General features: G+C 40.7%; 1 protein-coding gene across 1 annotated transcript in view; it reads right to left on the bottom strand.

The window, feature by feature from the left end:
• The window catches only part of PCOLCE2 (procollagen C-endopeptidase enhancer 2), a 71,239-nt gene that overhangs the window by 12,327 nt on the left and 42,708 nt on the right, over positions 1-16,204 (bottom strand). The window contains exons 3-5 of the mRNA XM_082655589.1: positions 13,243-13,498; positions 6,493-6,617; positions 3,569-3,705 (exon numbers count right to left, since the gene is read on the bottom strand). Coding sequence (XP_082511715.1) covers positions 3,569-3,705; positions 6,493-6,617; positions 13,243-13,498 — 518 coding nt within the window. The remainder of the gene's footprint in view (positions 1-3,568; positions 3,706-6,492; positions 6,618-13,242; positions 13,499-16,204) is intronic.

Below are 16,204 nucleotides of genomic sequence, written 5' to 3'. Positions count from 1 at the left end.
GGAAGAGTATTTTAGTAACAAAGATACGCCACTACTGAGTTACGCTGCTACTGAGCGTTAGTGTGAATGCGACAGAGTCACAGTGCCATAAATGTACTGAGGGCAGAGTGCTGCATCTGCACATTAATGTTACAAGTCGCTAGGAAGGCAAGGGGGCATCTCACTTGGACCCACTCCCCACTGGCAAATCCCAGGATGGACTGAGGATGCTGACCGGTGTCTTATAGAGCCGGCTATGTGAGCTGTCTCTGCTTTGTCACCCACAGCCTACCTCTTCATCAATCACTACAGCCCACCAACCACCAAGTCCTGCCAATTTTGCCTCGTAAATATTCCTTGATCCACCTCCTCTTCATCTCTACCACCCTTCCTTATCACCTCAGCTTTACCGGGACCACTGCTACAGCCTCCTTGCCAGCTCCCTGCTCCTCTTGTCTACGGCGGGCGTTCTAGAAGCACCGGTCCTATCACTTCCCCTAACTGCACTTCGAGAGTCCCCATGTCTGCAGGACGTGCAACCCAGCTCCACTCTCCGCCTCCTTGCTCTCTGGGCGCCCACTCAAGGTTCAGGCTCCAGAATAGCACGTGTCTCCCCTGTGGATCTTCAATAACGGAGTCCCCTCTGCTTGGAAAGAGTCTGTCCTAAGTTCTGCCTCTAACTCTCACTCTTGCTTCAAGACTCAGCTTCAACAGGCATAATCTCTTTCCCCAAACCTCCCACCACTTGTCCCGACTGGACCAAAGGACTCCTTGTCAGAAATCCACCAGGACATTCCGTTGCCAATTTACCTATCTGCCTTGTTTTGGTCCTTCCCACTACTTACCTCTGTATCTTTTATTTTATCTTTGTGTTCGAGGTCCCTAGCATCGTGTCTGCCACACGGCTGCAGTATATATAGTAAATGTTTCGGAACTGAATCCAGTGGTATCGATACTGATTTGAACCAGGCACAGGGATGCTGAAGTGATATCCCCATTGCCCCCACCCGCCCTGAGTTTTGTGCTTCTCCTTTCCTTTTGTCTACAGATTTACTCATACATATGCATCGGGAAGCCATATATTCTATAGGTTTGCATTTTTTTTAAACTTGATATAAATGAAAGAGTATAGTGTGTCTTTTTCTGTTATTTTTTTCACCCTCAACATTATGACTGTGAGATTCATCCACTGTGCTCAGGGCTGTACAGCGTGAACTATAACAGAATCGAACTATTCTCTTGTTGACAAACATTGTGCTGTTTACTCTCCCCCCAGTACAAATAATATTAATGAGAACATTCTTGTATATGTCTTGTGATGCACAGGGACAAAACTGTCCACGAGAAGAGTAGGGTATATGCTCTATAGCAGGTCAGAGGATACAAGCTCATTTTCAAATTTTTTTAAAAAATTGTTTATTGGGCTTCCCTGGTGGTACAGTGGTTGAGAATCTGCCTCCCAATGCAGGGGACACGGGTTCAAGCCCTGGTCTGGGAAGATCCCACATGCCGCGGAGCAACTAGGCCCGTGAACCACAACTACTGAGCCTGCGCGTCTGGAGCCTGTGCTCCACAACAAGGGAGGCCGCAATAGTGAGAGGCCCGCACACTGCAATGAAGAGTGGCCCCCGCTTGCCCCAACTAGAGAAAAGCCCTCGCACAGAAATGAAGACCCAACGCAGCCAAAAATAAAATAAATAAAAATTTTTAAAAAATTGCTTATTTATTTTTGGCTGTGTTGGGTCTTTGTTGCTGCACACAGGCTTTCTCTAGTTGTGTCCAGTGGGGGCTACTCTTTGTTGCGGTGCGCGGGCTTCTCACTCTGGCGGCTTCTCTTGTTGCGGAGCACGGCTCTAGGCGCGCGGCCTTCTGTAGTTGTGGCTCACCGGCTCAGTAGTTGTGGCTCATGGGCTTAGTTGCTCGCGGCATGTGGAATCTTCCCGGACCAGGGATCAAACCTGTGTCCCCTGCATTGGCAGGTGGATTCTTAACCACTGTGCTACTAGGGAGGTCCTTATTTCCAATTTTATTAGATACTGCCAAACTGATTTCCAAAGTGATTGTACCAATTTACATTCCTGTCAAAGATTTATTCACTGTGCAACTTTCTTCTTTGGGGAACGCCTTTTCATGTCTTTTGTCCATTTTTTCTGAGTTGTTATCTTTTCCTTAATAATTTTTAAGGATTTCTTGATATGTTTTGGAACCTAGACCTAGGTCTTTGTCAGATACATCAAGTATTTTACAAATATCTGTTTCTTGTGCTTTCTCTTTTCCCTCTCTTTAAGGTGTATTTTGATAAGCAGAAATTCTCATTTCAGTTCCCAGTCCATCTGTAATTGACGTTTGTGTGCTGTTAGATATGAATACAATTCATTTTTACCATAGAAGCAAAAGTTGTCCCTGCCTATTGTCCCTTCTTCAATAGGGTCATCCTTTACCTGCTGATCTGTGCGTCTCTGGGATATGTCTCATCTGCAGAGACATGTGGGTATGTTTCTGGCCTCTCTTTGGTGTTTTCATTAGTCAATTTTTCTACCTCTCTGTTAAAACCACACTGTCTTAATTACAACAGCTTTCTGACCTGGCTCCACCATGGTTGGTCAAATCCTCCTGCCGTTCCTTCTCCTTCAAAACTGTCTTAGTTTTGTCCCCTCCCCTAGCAATGCCATGTACATTTTACAGCTGGACTGTAAAATCCACATCAAAAATGCTTACTATTATCAAACATAATAAATATAAATGAATTTAAACCGGAAAGTACCTTGCTTTAACTCAGATGTGTCTATGGGAAATCATAGAAATGCGTGTAAGATCAAGTGATGCAGATATTCTAATTATGTTGAAGCAACAGAATAAGAAAGGCTATTTGAATTGGCACAGTGGTGACTTGGCCGGCAACCTGTAGTAATGTCATTGCCACTTTTCCTAGTACTGTATGTGACGGTGTGAAATATCTTGCACCAAAACAGTCATGTGTTGCACCAAAATACAGCACAGAGGAGTTAAGTAACTTGCCCAGTGTCATGCATCTAGTAAGTGGCAGAGCTCTTAGCTCCATAAATATTTGGTGATAAATACACAGTACCTTTCAGGCTCACTCAGCAAGAATTTGAGCAACAATGCGAGGCGGCATGAAGCCCCCAAAGTCCAGGACAGGTAGAATCACCTGGATCTGTCATAAGCTTCCAGGTTTCCTCGTCTGGATTCCCAATAATCAGCTCCCTAGTTTTTGCTCAGAATTTTCCTCATTCCACTCTGATGCTTCAGCTCCCCGCTTGCAGGGCAGTGAGGTATCCAGGTCAGGTCTCTGGCTCAGCATCTGCCCCAGGGGCATCACCAGCTCTACTTCGGTTTATCTGTTTGGCTGCCGAGCCCTCTCTACACTCTTGCTAATGTTGCCTCGCTCTCTGGGTTGGCTACTCTTTGTGTTGATGAGGTACGGGACTCCACTGCCCTGGAACCCAAGAATTTGAGAACAAAACAACACCACAAAATCTTCCAGCAAATACAATATAATTGGGCAATTTAATAAGAAACGAGTTTAGAGCTCCTAAAATATTAATGAAATAAAACAGGTGCTACTCACGCAGGGGGGCTGTCACCACAATACTTCCCAATTCTTTCAGCGTCATTGATCTCTCCGCCGTTAAACACGGCCACATAATCGTACCGGCAGTAGTTATCACGCTCAACATCAAACTTCTCAAACTTTAATTCTATAAGCTTTAGTGAAAGCACAACGTTAGAAGTGTCAGAGGAGCAGTGCAGACCAACCTCAAACAGAATTCTTCCTCTCCCCAGATTTGTAGGGTACCACGATTTTCCTTCTTAAAAAAATGTATTCACCGTGTTTGAATTTTTTCTCAGTGTTTACATACTTATTAGTTATCAAAATTGTGGTATTCTTTTGCTTTCATTTTTAATCATTCCAAAAGACCATCTCAAGCCCAGATCAATCCTAATTAGGATCTTAAACGTGGGAACTCTGTTCACTTACAGCTAAGAAAGTATAAAAACACTATATAACCCCAGAAACCTATGTTAAGACTTAAATTGGGCTTGTGTTGGAGTGGGAAGCGGGGCTATACACCAACTTCATTCTTCTCTAGAGGAAAACTAATAGAAATGAACATATTATCTACAATGTCCCCTATAGTAGTGTGTGTTGGGGTATGTGAGATGGGTAGACACAACAGTTCCCCTTTCAAGAAAAGGAGACTCACATTCCCACCACATGTAAAGAAGTCAGATTCTTTAGGACCAGAGGTTCAGGGAAGTGGGAACTGACTATGATGTCTTCTGGAATTATGTTTGAAAACTGTGCCTGCCAAACACAGTCTACTTGGTGATCTGGTTGATTTTTGAAGAGGTTGCATAGAAGCATGGATACACAAAGTCAGTGTTAGATTTCTGAAGTATTTCTTAATTTTTTTTTGCACTGGTACCAGTAATAGTGTCCTAAATTATTCAAATCAATAAGAAGTTTTGATGTAAGAGCAATCATTCCCCTCATAAGCAGATTTTTCAAGACTCCCTCCAACCTGTGAATCAGAGGAAGTCTCACTGGGTTCATAAATACCCATGGCACCCAGAGAGCTGGTCCCCACTCTTGCTGGACGGCAGGTGGGCAGGCAACCCTCCTTGCTGCTTATGGAATATAATAGGCATTAACTCCTGTTAGGACAGGCACACTGTTACTAGTTGTTAGCTAGCAAAGACTTAGACACAGTAATGTGGGTGAAGGTGATAACAGCAATGGTACCACAGAGAGACACAGAGGTAAAATGTGGCTTTGAACATCACTGCCACTTATCCACGTATTTATACACTTTTAAAAAGTCAGCACCAGTGATGGGTGAATAATTGCTTATTCATACTTAACACTGCTTTAAGTTATATTAAAATATTTCCTCTTTGGGTCCTGTAACTCCTTAGTGGTTAATAATAAAATGTGTTCTAGGTTATTAAAAAATTGGCTGAACTTTTTCTACTTAGAAAATAGTCACAGAACTTTTGAAGAGAAAATAAAAATAAGTAAATAAATAGGAGGGTAAAGGGGAAAGTTATAATTTTTTAAAAAGTAAGTCTTTAATAGAAGAAAATACCCATAGATTTACATAGAAATTACTTAGGACTTAACTTTCTCATATTATTTTTCTCATTTGGACAGTTTCCAGTGATTTCAGACACTACAACCATGATTAAAAACTCAGCTGGCTGAAGCCAAAAGTCATATAAAAAGATAAAACCCAAATTTAAATTTAAATAATCCAAGAGAAAAACAATGGGGAAAAGATGCTAAATTGTAATCTGTGAGTATAATTAAATTCAAATTATTTAATCTAACATATTTACAAATGACACAGAGAGAAAAATGATCAATACTATCTCAAGAATTACATAATGGCTTAAACGTTTGAGAAATTTAATTTTTAAATTTATTTTAAACTATAAAATGTTTAATAGATATATAGAATCTTTCATTATCAAATAAATGAACATTTTTCATCTTAAAAATAAAACTGAATTTTAGGATTATGATCAAAGTGTGTGAAGTGTGTGTGTGTGTGTGTGTGTGTGTGTGTGTGTACTCAACTCACTAACTTGCAGGGTATATTTACCTGAATAATTTTCCACTAAAGAAATGAATATATGTCAAATAATATTTGTTAAGCAATACAAAAGATCAATTTAGAAAAGTTTTTTTAACAGTATTATAATGCTCACCATACAGTGTTTTGATTTAAGTCTGTAATGTTTTGTAATAATAACAATTTTTTTTAAAGTTATTTTCAGAATTCCACAATGTAAGCTTGGTCTATTCTCATGCTAAGTTCAACACTGTGATTAATATCTGAAAGTGGTCCCCAAAAAGGGTAAAAATTCATATAACCACATACTAATAAACAATGGAAAACTTCTCTGTTGATTGTTTTAGAGCAATGAATAAAGTTATTTGTGGGGAACTACACAAATTTTATTTTAAACAGCAACCAAAAAAAGAAAAAAACACACACCACCAGTTTTCTCATCAGACCATTCTTAGAAAAGATGTTCTTAGAAAAGATGATGTGGTATGCTTGCATTGGCTTTGTTGAAGTGAAGCATTCAGGCTGTTTCTGATTTGGTCTCTAAGAGGGCCATTTTCAGGACATAATGCTCTGTGAGCAAATGGTAACCTGAGGTGCACATGTACTTGGGGATTTGTTATGCTCCCATGGTTAGTCACTGCTGCTTATAACCCCATGCTTACAACATCTTCCACAGGGTTAAACAATCTCATGTGGAATTTGCAGACCATCTGTATTGCAAAACCTGTTTTGAAAATTACAATTCTATAATAGGAAATTAAATCCGTGACTTTGCAAGTCAAATGGCACAAAGGCAATTTTAACCTGGGCCCTTGCATGAAGAAATACTGTGTCCAGGGGGTCTTCCTCACCCTGTATCTTTAACAGTTCACACCAATTCACACATGCATACTTTCTTCATGTTTTCAGGGAATCTTACCTGATTCTTTGGGGCTACAATGTGCCACACACAAGTAACTCCTGCAGGGTAATCACGGTCTGGCCAGTTGGGGGTTTTAAAAGAGCCGGAAGGTCTTTCAAGGAGTCCTCCACAATACTGATCCCCTGAAGTTATTAAAAATGAAAAAAGAAAATCCAAGTTTATGGCAATGCAGCCATGGGGAAATTAGGAATTTGGAATATTGATACTATAATAAAGACAATGACAGATGCTTTTAAATTTTCTCTTAAAAAAATGGTTAGTTTCCTCTAAACCCACCCCCCTCCCTCACACACACACACACACACACACACACACACACACACACACAATGATCTCTATGTTACATGACATATCATATCAGCACAAGAGAGAGAAGGAGTGAAGGAGTGAAATCAGGGCCATAGCTTCCTTCCTTTTTCCCATTTTTTTGGACGAGACAAAACATTTGGGCATGCACTCATTCAGAAATCATGCAGGCTCATTAGAACTCTCAAGGCAGGGGTATTATTTACTAATAATATTTTTGTCCATGTCCACGGACAAAATCTGAATTAGCTGTTATAGACAACTCTCATTCCTAGAAAACTTTTTATACTATACATCTTTCACAATTTTTAAGAATAATTTTGTTTGTAAAAACAATACATGTTTATAAATTTTCAGCAATACAGAAAAGCATTAAAGAAGGTGGGAGTGATTTCTAGATTGGGCCTCTGTTGGGCGAGCTCCCTCTTGGTCTGAGAAAGTGACTGCTCCAGAGAAGTCTCCCGGACTAACAGGGGGGCCGCTCCATCCCGCGCAGCTAACCATGACCCTGGACTTGCCGCCAGGCATGAGCAGTTCTGCTCTGAATGAACTCAGAACAGAACCAGGAAGGCTCTCTCCCAGGGGCCTCAGGAAGGGGTGCCACCGGGTGTTGCCGGGACCTGCTGGAGGTGCCCTCACACCAGACAGCACAGGCCCTGTGCGTTATGACAGGGACTGTGCTTCGTCAGCCAGTGTCCCTCTGCTGCCCTCTGTCCCCAGACCCATGGTTCCTCCCTCACCTGCACACTGAGATGGTCTTGTGTGGGGATGAGACCATCCCCTTGCCTTTTCCTCTATTCCTCCCACCCCAGACCCATAACCTCATGTAGAGCTCAGACTCAGCAGTGCTGGAGGTTCTCCCTTTACGCACAAGTCTCATTATTTCACTAGGAGCTTCCAGAAGTTTCACCACAGCTAAACTCAGCAGCACTTCTGATTGTTAGGATATTAAGATGGAGGTTTAGTTTCACACTTGGTCTTCAAGAGAAAATTCTGCAGTGTTAGATTCCTGCTCTGTGCCGATATTAGCCTCACTTCTCTGGGACTGAACTGGGTTTCCCAAATACGCCTAGACTCCTAGTAAAGCTGTTTCTTCACTGGTGGGGGGAAAAAAATTAAAATTAAATTCGGGGTAAGATTACCTCAAATCCCACTAACCACAATGAACATGTGACAAACATCATTTCAGACCAATCTCTGTGCATATGTATTGCGTTGGCCAAAAAGTTCATTTGGGTTTTTCCTGTAGCATCTTACGGAAAAAACCAAATGAACTTTTTGGTCAACCGAATACAAAAAGGTTCACAGAAATAATTTTAGAAAGACATTTTAATACAAGTTTTACATTTAATTTTACTGGGACTTAACGAACAAAGAAACACTGAAAGGAATTAATAAACTTTACTAAAAATATTTCTGTGACACAGAAGGTAATCATTCTTAAAAGAAGTCTCTAAATTTAAGACAGTGTGTTATAAAAATTGAGCCTGGAGTAATTTCTGTAACTTTTTAAAAATATATATTTATTTATTTATTTTTGGCTGTGTTGGGTCCTCGTTGGTGCACAGGGGCTTTCTCTAGTTGTGGCGAACGGGGGCTACTCTTCGTTGCGGTGCGCAGGCTTCTCATTGCGCTACTCTTGTTGCGGAGCACAGGCTCTAGGCATGAGGGCTTCAGTAGTTGTGGCACATGGGCTCAGTAGTTGTGGCGCACGGGCTCTAGAGCTCAGGCTCAGTAGTTGTGGTGCACGGGCTTAGTTGCTCTGCGGCATGTGGGATCTTCCCGGACCAGGGCTCGAACCCGTGTCCCCTGCATTGGCAGGCGGATTCTTAACCACTGCACCACCAGGGAAGTCCATCTGTAACTTTTAATTCATGGAAAATTTCAAGCATATACAAAGTAAACAGAACAATGTAATGAATCTCTATGTATGCATCATCCAATTTCAACAATTATCATCATTTTACTATTCTATCAACATCACTACCCAATGCTCACCACCTGCATTATTATTATTATTATTATCATTTTACAGGTTTGGGGGAGGTAAATTCAATACTCTGAAATGCACAAGTCTTAGCTGTAAAAATTTGAAAAATGAATCTGCCCGTGTGAGCCACACTCCTATGATTATAATAGAATCATTTCCCACAAAATTCCTGTATCCCTTGTCAGTCAGTCTGCTGGCTCTTCACGCCATTTTTCTAAAAAATTTCACCTTATATTAGTTTTATTCTAGAGCTTCATATACATGGAATTATACGGTGTGTCCTCTTCTGCGTCTGACTTCTCTTGCTTAGTACAATTTCCGAGATACATTCATGTTGCTGTGTGGATTAGTAGTTTGTTCCCTGACGTTGCTAAGTAGTATTCTGGGGTGTGGAAACCAGAGTTTGTTCACGTATTCTCCTGCTGATATTCATTTGGCTTGCTTCCAGTCTGGGCTTCTGCGAATAACGCTGCTATGAACATTTTTGTATAAATCTCTTTGGGGACATGTATTTTCATTTCTCTTGCATAAATATCCAGGAATGCAATTGCTGGGCCAAGAGTAGATGTAGATGTTTAACTTCATAAGAAACTACCAAAATTTTTTCCCCAAGCGGTTGTAGCATTTTTTACATCTCAAGGGATGAGCACTTTGGTTGCATCACATCCTTGCCACCATTTAGTGCGGTCAGTTATTTTAGCCAACCCGGCTGGTATGTAAAACCACAGTGGTATCTCATTGTGGTTTTAATTTGCATTTCCCTGTTAAGTAATGACACTGAACAGTTGTTCATGTACTTATGAGTCATTCATATATCTTCTTCTGGAAAGTATCTGTTCAAGTATTTGCCCATTTTTATATTCATGGGGATCTTTATCTTTGTACTGTTGAGTTCTTTATATATTTTGAATACAAATCCTTTATGAGGTGGTTTTGCAAATATTTGCTCCTGTTCTGTAGGTTGCCTATTCATCTTTGTAACATTGCCTTTTATAAGCATTAGTTTTGATTTTAATGAAGTTTGCATGGTACGTATTTTTCCATCCTTTTATGTTGAACCTATTTTGTCTTTGTATTTCTAGTGCTTTCTTTTAGACAATTATGGTTGGGCTCTGCTTTTGAACCCATTCTAATAATTACTGTCTTCTAATTAGAGTATTTAATCCTCTACCTTTAATGTATTTATTGACATGTTTGGACAGTGTGCCAATTACTATTTTGTTCTATTTGTCACACCTTTCTCTTGTTCCCTCTGCTCTTCCTTTCCTGCCTTCTTTGTGCTGTTCAATAATTCTGGTATTCTATTTTAATCTTCTGGCTTTTAGCTAAAATATGTGCATTTTTAATGGGTTCTCCAAGGACAGCGTATTTAGATTTAACAGTGTATTTCTTCACGTACTGTATATTTCCATTTGCTCCTCCATCCTTTGTCCAATTGTTGTCATATATATTATGTCATACATTACGCTTGCCACAATAGAGTGGTAAAGTTTTTTGTTTGCTTTGTTTTGAACAGACACATGTAAAGAAATTAGAGAAGAAAATAGAATATAGCCTTCTATATTTACCATTTCCAGTGGCCTTCAATCCTTCCATTACCTTTGAGTTACCCTGTGGGGCCACTTCCCTTCAACTTGAGAAACTTCCTTAAATACTTCTTGTGATGGAGCTGTTTATCTGAAAATGTCTTTATTTCATTTTTTTTACCATTACTATTATTCTATTTTTTTAACATCTTTATTGGAGTATAATTACAATGGTGCATTAGTTTCTGCTGTATAACAAAGTGAATCAGCTATACATATACATACATCCCCATAACTCCTCCCTCTTGCGTCTCCCTCCCTCCCTCCCTCCCTATCCCACCCCTCTAGGTGGTCACAGAGCACCGAGCTGATCTCCCTGTGCTATGCGGCTGCTTCCCACTAGCTACCTATTTTACATTTGGTAGTGTATATATGTCCATGCCACTCTCTCACTTCGTCCCAGCTCACCCTTCCCCATCCCTGTGTCCTCAAGTCCATTCTCTACATCTGCGTCTTTATTCCTGTCCTGCCCCTAGGTTCTTCAGAACCTTTTTTTTTTTTTTTAGATTCCATATATATGTGTTAGAATACGGTATTTGTTTTCCTCTTTCTGACTTACTTTCATTTTTGAAGACTAGCTGTAGAATGCTGGGTTGATACTTGTATTCCAGCACTTTAAAAATGCTGTTCCACTGCCTTCTGGCCTCCATTGTTTCTGATTAAAAGAAAGCCATCCTTCATACCGTTGTTCTTCTGTATGTAATTTGGGTTTTATCTAATTGATTTTAAGATTTTCTCTTTATCTTTCGACTTCTGTAATTTAATTATGATGTGCCTAGGTGTGGCTTCATTTTTATTTATCTTATTTGGGATTTGCTGATCTTCTTGGCTCTATAAATTGATGTTCTTCACGAAATTTGGGTGGCCTCAAGCCATCATTTCTTGAGATATTTTTTCTGCATTATTATCACTCTCTTTTTCTTTTGGGACACATATTACACATGCGTTAGACTGCTTGACATTGTCTCACTGGTCTCCGAGGCTCTCTTTCTTTCATCTTTTTCCTCCTGGTTCTTCAGCTTGGATCATTTCTATTCAAATCCACTGCCTTTTTCTTCTACCACCTCCAATCTGCTTGTAAGCCCATCAGGTAAATTAAAAAATTACATGTTCGGGGCTTCCCTGGTGGCGCAGTGGTTGAGAGTCCGCCTGCCGATGCAAGGGACACGGGTTCGTACCCCAGTCCGGGAAGATCCCACATGCCGCGGAGCGGCTGGGCCCGTGAGCCATGGCCGCTGAGCCTGCGCGTCCGGAGCCTGTGCTCCGCAACGGGAGAGGCCACAACAGTGAGAGGCCCGCGTACCGCAAAAAAAAAAAAAAAATTACATGTTCTGTATCTTTCAGCTCTCGTATTACCATTTTCTTTTTTTATATAGTTTCTTTTCTGAGATTCTCAATCTGTTTATTTTTTACACATATATTTCCCTTTAAATCCTTAAACATTTATAATAGCTGCTTTAAAGTGCTTGTCTGCTAACTGTAACTTCTGGGTTATTTTGGGGTCAGTTTTTATGGACTGCTTTTTTTCTTGAATATGGACACACTTTCCTGGTTTCATCACATGATTGGATACTGGACATTATGAATGATACATTATAAAGTCTCTAGATTCTGTTGTGTTCCTATAAAAAGTGACTTTTGTTCTAGGAGGCATTCAACTTGGCTAGACCCAAGCTCAAAGTCTGTTGCCCTGGTAGTGGGCAGCAGTTGTAATCTCTGTTTTTTCAACCTCCAGATGATGCTTTTGTACCAGGCCAATTGAGTTCTCCCTCATATATGCAGAGTTTAGCCATTAGCCAAAGATTTAGCTGAATTACACCTAAATTTTTTGTGCCTCAATTCTTCTTTGGGATTTCCTCCCAAAGGTTCTGGCTGCTCTCTCAAACCAGCGATGTTGCACTATAGCCCAAAGCAAGAAAAGATTAGGAGTGCCTGCAGGCGGAAGGCTGTAAGTTTAACAGATGTTGACCACTGTGGTTGTCTTCCAAGGGTAGAGGTTTCTACCCTTGGGAGCGCACATGTACTGACACGGAATGATCCCAACTCGTAGTACGAAGTGTAAAGAAAAAGTTGTGAAACAATATGAATGTATGATACTACTTATATATTTTAAAAACTATTGCAAAAGTACATACATATAAGTAAGTGCATATAGACGGCATGGGAACTACCAGCCACGGCTGTTTCTAAGAGGGGACTGCAATGGGGTGAAATGTTTCTATAGCTGTATGTGTATATCTGTATGCAGGCTTCACATTTTTACTCCATGAATTTCTACATTTGAATTTTTATAAGAATATATATGGCTTTAAAAAAGACTGTTTTTTTTATGGTTTATCTCAGAATATTGAATATAGTTCCCTGTGCTGTACAGTAGAACCTTGTTGTTTATCCATTCTATATGTAATAGTTTGCAACTACTAACCCCAAACTCCCAGTCCATCCCTCCCCCACCCTCCCTCTCCCTTGGCAAGACTGATTTTTTTTTTAAGATTTTTTTTTTGGATGTGGACCATTTTTAAAGTCTTTATTAAATTTGTTACTACACTGCATCTGTTTTATGTTTTGGTTTTTTGGCCGCAATGCATGTGGGATCTTAGCTCCCCAACCAGGGATTGAACCTGCACTGCCTGCATTGGAAGGCGAAGTCTTAACCGGTAGACCACCAAGGAAGACCCAAGACTGACTTTTTAATGGTCTCTTGATGGTGTGGTGGTATTTATTAGCCCTCTGTTTGAGAAGAATTGCTCTTAAACTTCAGATTAAATGAGTAAATCCATATAAAGTGCCTAGAACAGTGCCTGACACACAGGAGGCATTCAACAACTGTGAGCCCTTATTATTGCTGTTATGTGGAAACGATACCTCTTTCATTTGGTTCAGCGGCAGAGAACATGGCCATGAAGCCATTCCCAGCTGTGTTGGCATCGGAAATCATCTGCACCATCATCTTGTTGCCACTGGACACAAGAGCTCCGGGCCGGAACGTGCCGCAGAAGCGCCCAATGCGTTGGCCATTGGAGTGGCCGTTGTACACGTCCACAAAGTCATAGCGACACAGGTTGTCACTCTCCAGGTCTATGAATCGGAAATTAAGAACTACTACTTTTCCCTCGGGGACCTGCCAAGAAAAGGGCCAAGTGGAAAACCGTGTCATGAAAACATCTGAAATCTTCACATCTAGCCAATTACTAAAATAAGCAGATAAAAGTTTAATACCCAAAATGGTGCTTTTTCTTCCCTCAACTCTGAACTAGGCCAGAAACGATTTTCTACCATAATGCATTCCTAGTGAAAGATAAGCATTTGTTCTCTTTTGACAAATTCCACAATTCTCTGGGGTACAGGAGCTTATTCCTAGGGAGTCTGTCTCAACAAAGCTGCAAAATACTGCATCAGTCTTATTAATTGATAAGTCATTGCTGACAAAGAATACCAGTCCCGATTGGACCTTAGCACACATCTGCGTATTTCAAAGCACCATGGCACTCAGAGATAGTGCTTGGCAAAGCAACATTTGAAATGTCATTTTTCACAAATAATACAATAGGACGATCTCAATATACAGAACGTTTCTGTGAAGTTCAAACTGAAGGGGTGATTTGGCAATTGTGCAGTTAATTTACAGATAATCCACTTTGGGTCCTGAAGAATCCAGATCAAATATCTACAATGATTATATTAATTGAGTAATTGGTGAATCATCTCTTTTCAAAGTCGCTGAGTTTTTATTTGTTTTCCAGGTGAAAACTTTGTATAACAGGCAGCCTTGAAACACAATACGCTGATGAAAAAGATGTGTTTTCACTTTCTCATAAGACTTTCCTCACCATAATCTCCTCCTCCCTCCTTGTTCCCTGAATAGGTAGAGAAAATGGCTACAAAAGCATTTGGCAGGATTCTTACAAAAGCCCCATTTCTTTCCCAGTTCACACAATTTTAATTTCTTCATCCAAGCTGTTTAAAGTCTTGATCAGCTTTGTTTCATACTCAATAGAATAAGAATTTCATTCCATAAAAGCTTACAGATGACAAAGGTCAGTGATTAAAGAAAAAAAAAAACACAAGCAACACTGACTGCTTCATCTTAGACTATCTCAGACTCAAAGATCAACAGATGCTTTCTTATAAATATGGCTTCCCCATGCTGGTAAATGTCATGAATTTTTTTTCCTATAATAATAATAAGTGTTTCAGTGTTATTTGCCTTTTTTGCCACATACACACCCAATGTAGAAGCTGTAACAGAGTAGTCACAAGAAGAGGGATATTTTGGCTTTGACATGGTTGCATTCTAATTGCTGGAAGCTTATCTTAAGTGTGAATATCAGAAGCTCTAAAGCCACAGTCTAAGAAGCTGATAGCAAAAAATGCAATTAAATTTTTAAGCATGCTCACGGAGATAGCTGTTGCAGAATGCCTTGGTTTTTTGTTCTGCCTCGTTGCATACAATCTCTATTTATCCCATGATCAGAAAATGATCAAAATGTGATGCCACGGGCTTCCCTGGTGGCGCAGTGGTTGAGAGTCTGCCTGCCGACACAGGGGACGCGGGTTCGTGCCCCAGTCCGGGAAGATCCCACATGCCGAGCGGCTGGGCCCGTGAGCCTGCACGTCCGGAGCCTGTGCTCCGCAACGGGAAAGGCCACAACAGTGAGAGGCCCGCGTACCGCAAAAAAAAAAAAAAAAAAGTGAGTCCTGTCTACTGTATGACCCAGCAATTCCACTCCTGGGTGTATATCTGAAAAAACTAAACACTAATTCAAAGATACATGCACCCCAATGCTCTTAACAGCATTATCTACAATTGCCAAGATATGGAAGCAACCTAAGTGTCCATCAACAGATGAATGGATAAAGATGTGGTATATATAAATACAATGGAATACTACTCAGCCATAAAAAAGAATGAAATGTTGCTATTTGCAACAACATGGATGGACTTGGAGAGTAATAGGCTAAGTGAAGTAAGTCAGACAGAGAAAGACAGATACTGTATGATATCACTTATATGTGGAATCTAAAAAGTACAACAAAGTAGTGAACAAAATGAAACAGGCTCACAGATATAGAGAGTAAACCACAGTGGGGGGAGGGCAGGGAGGAAGGGCAAGATAGGGGTAGGGGAGTAAGAGGTACAAACTATTATGTGCAAAATAAACAAGCCACAGGATAGAGTGTACAACACAGAGAATGTAGCTAATAATTTATAATAACTATAAATGGAGTGTAACCTTTACAAATTGTGAATCACTATGTTGTACTCCTGTAACATATAATCTTGTACATCAACTATACTTCATTCAAAAGGAAAGAAAAAGTGAGTCCTCTCTGCATGGTTGCGTTCTTTTTCTCCCCAGCCACGTTCAGCTCCCTGGGTGGAGGTGCAGAGCAGCTGGAGCTGGATTTAAGCAGTGCTGAGTGGAGAGGTTGCGAGGTGGAGGGGTGTTTGCCAAGTGAGGACTATGGTGGGGGAGAGGACGTAGGCAGGAGAATGACCATAACGGTGGACCGTGGAATCCAAGTTGGGTTATAAGCATAGAAATCAGGACTCAGTAGGGTGAGGGCAGTAACAACCTAGATCATGGTAGAGGCAAGGACAATGACAGTGGAAGTGGGTGGCTGAGGAGCGATGGAGGAGACGAAGCTAAGGACCCAAGGGGATCATCCACGTAGATATTGAAATTACTGCGAATGATGACAAGGAAGGTTCTGAAGACAGTGACCATGAGCCAGGGGCTAAAATTTACAAGAAAGGAGGGAGGCTGTCCTAGAGTCTTTGGACGACTGCAACAAGGAGGGACATGGGGCACCATAGCCTTGTTTC

This window comes from Grampus griseus (genome assembly GCF_964374135.1).
Source record: "Grampus griseus genome assembly, chromosome: 5".
Taxonomy (NCBI): Eukaryota; Metazoa; Chordata; class Mammalia; order Artiodactyla; family Delphinidae; genus Grampus; species Grampus griseus.
This window is presented reverse-complemented; position numbering and strand designations above follow the sequence as displayed.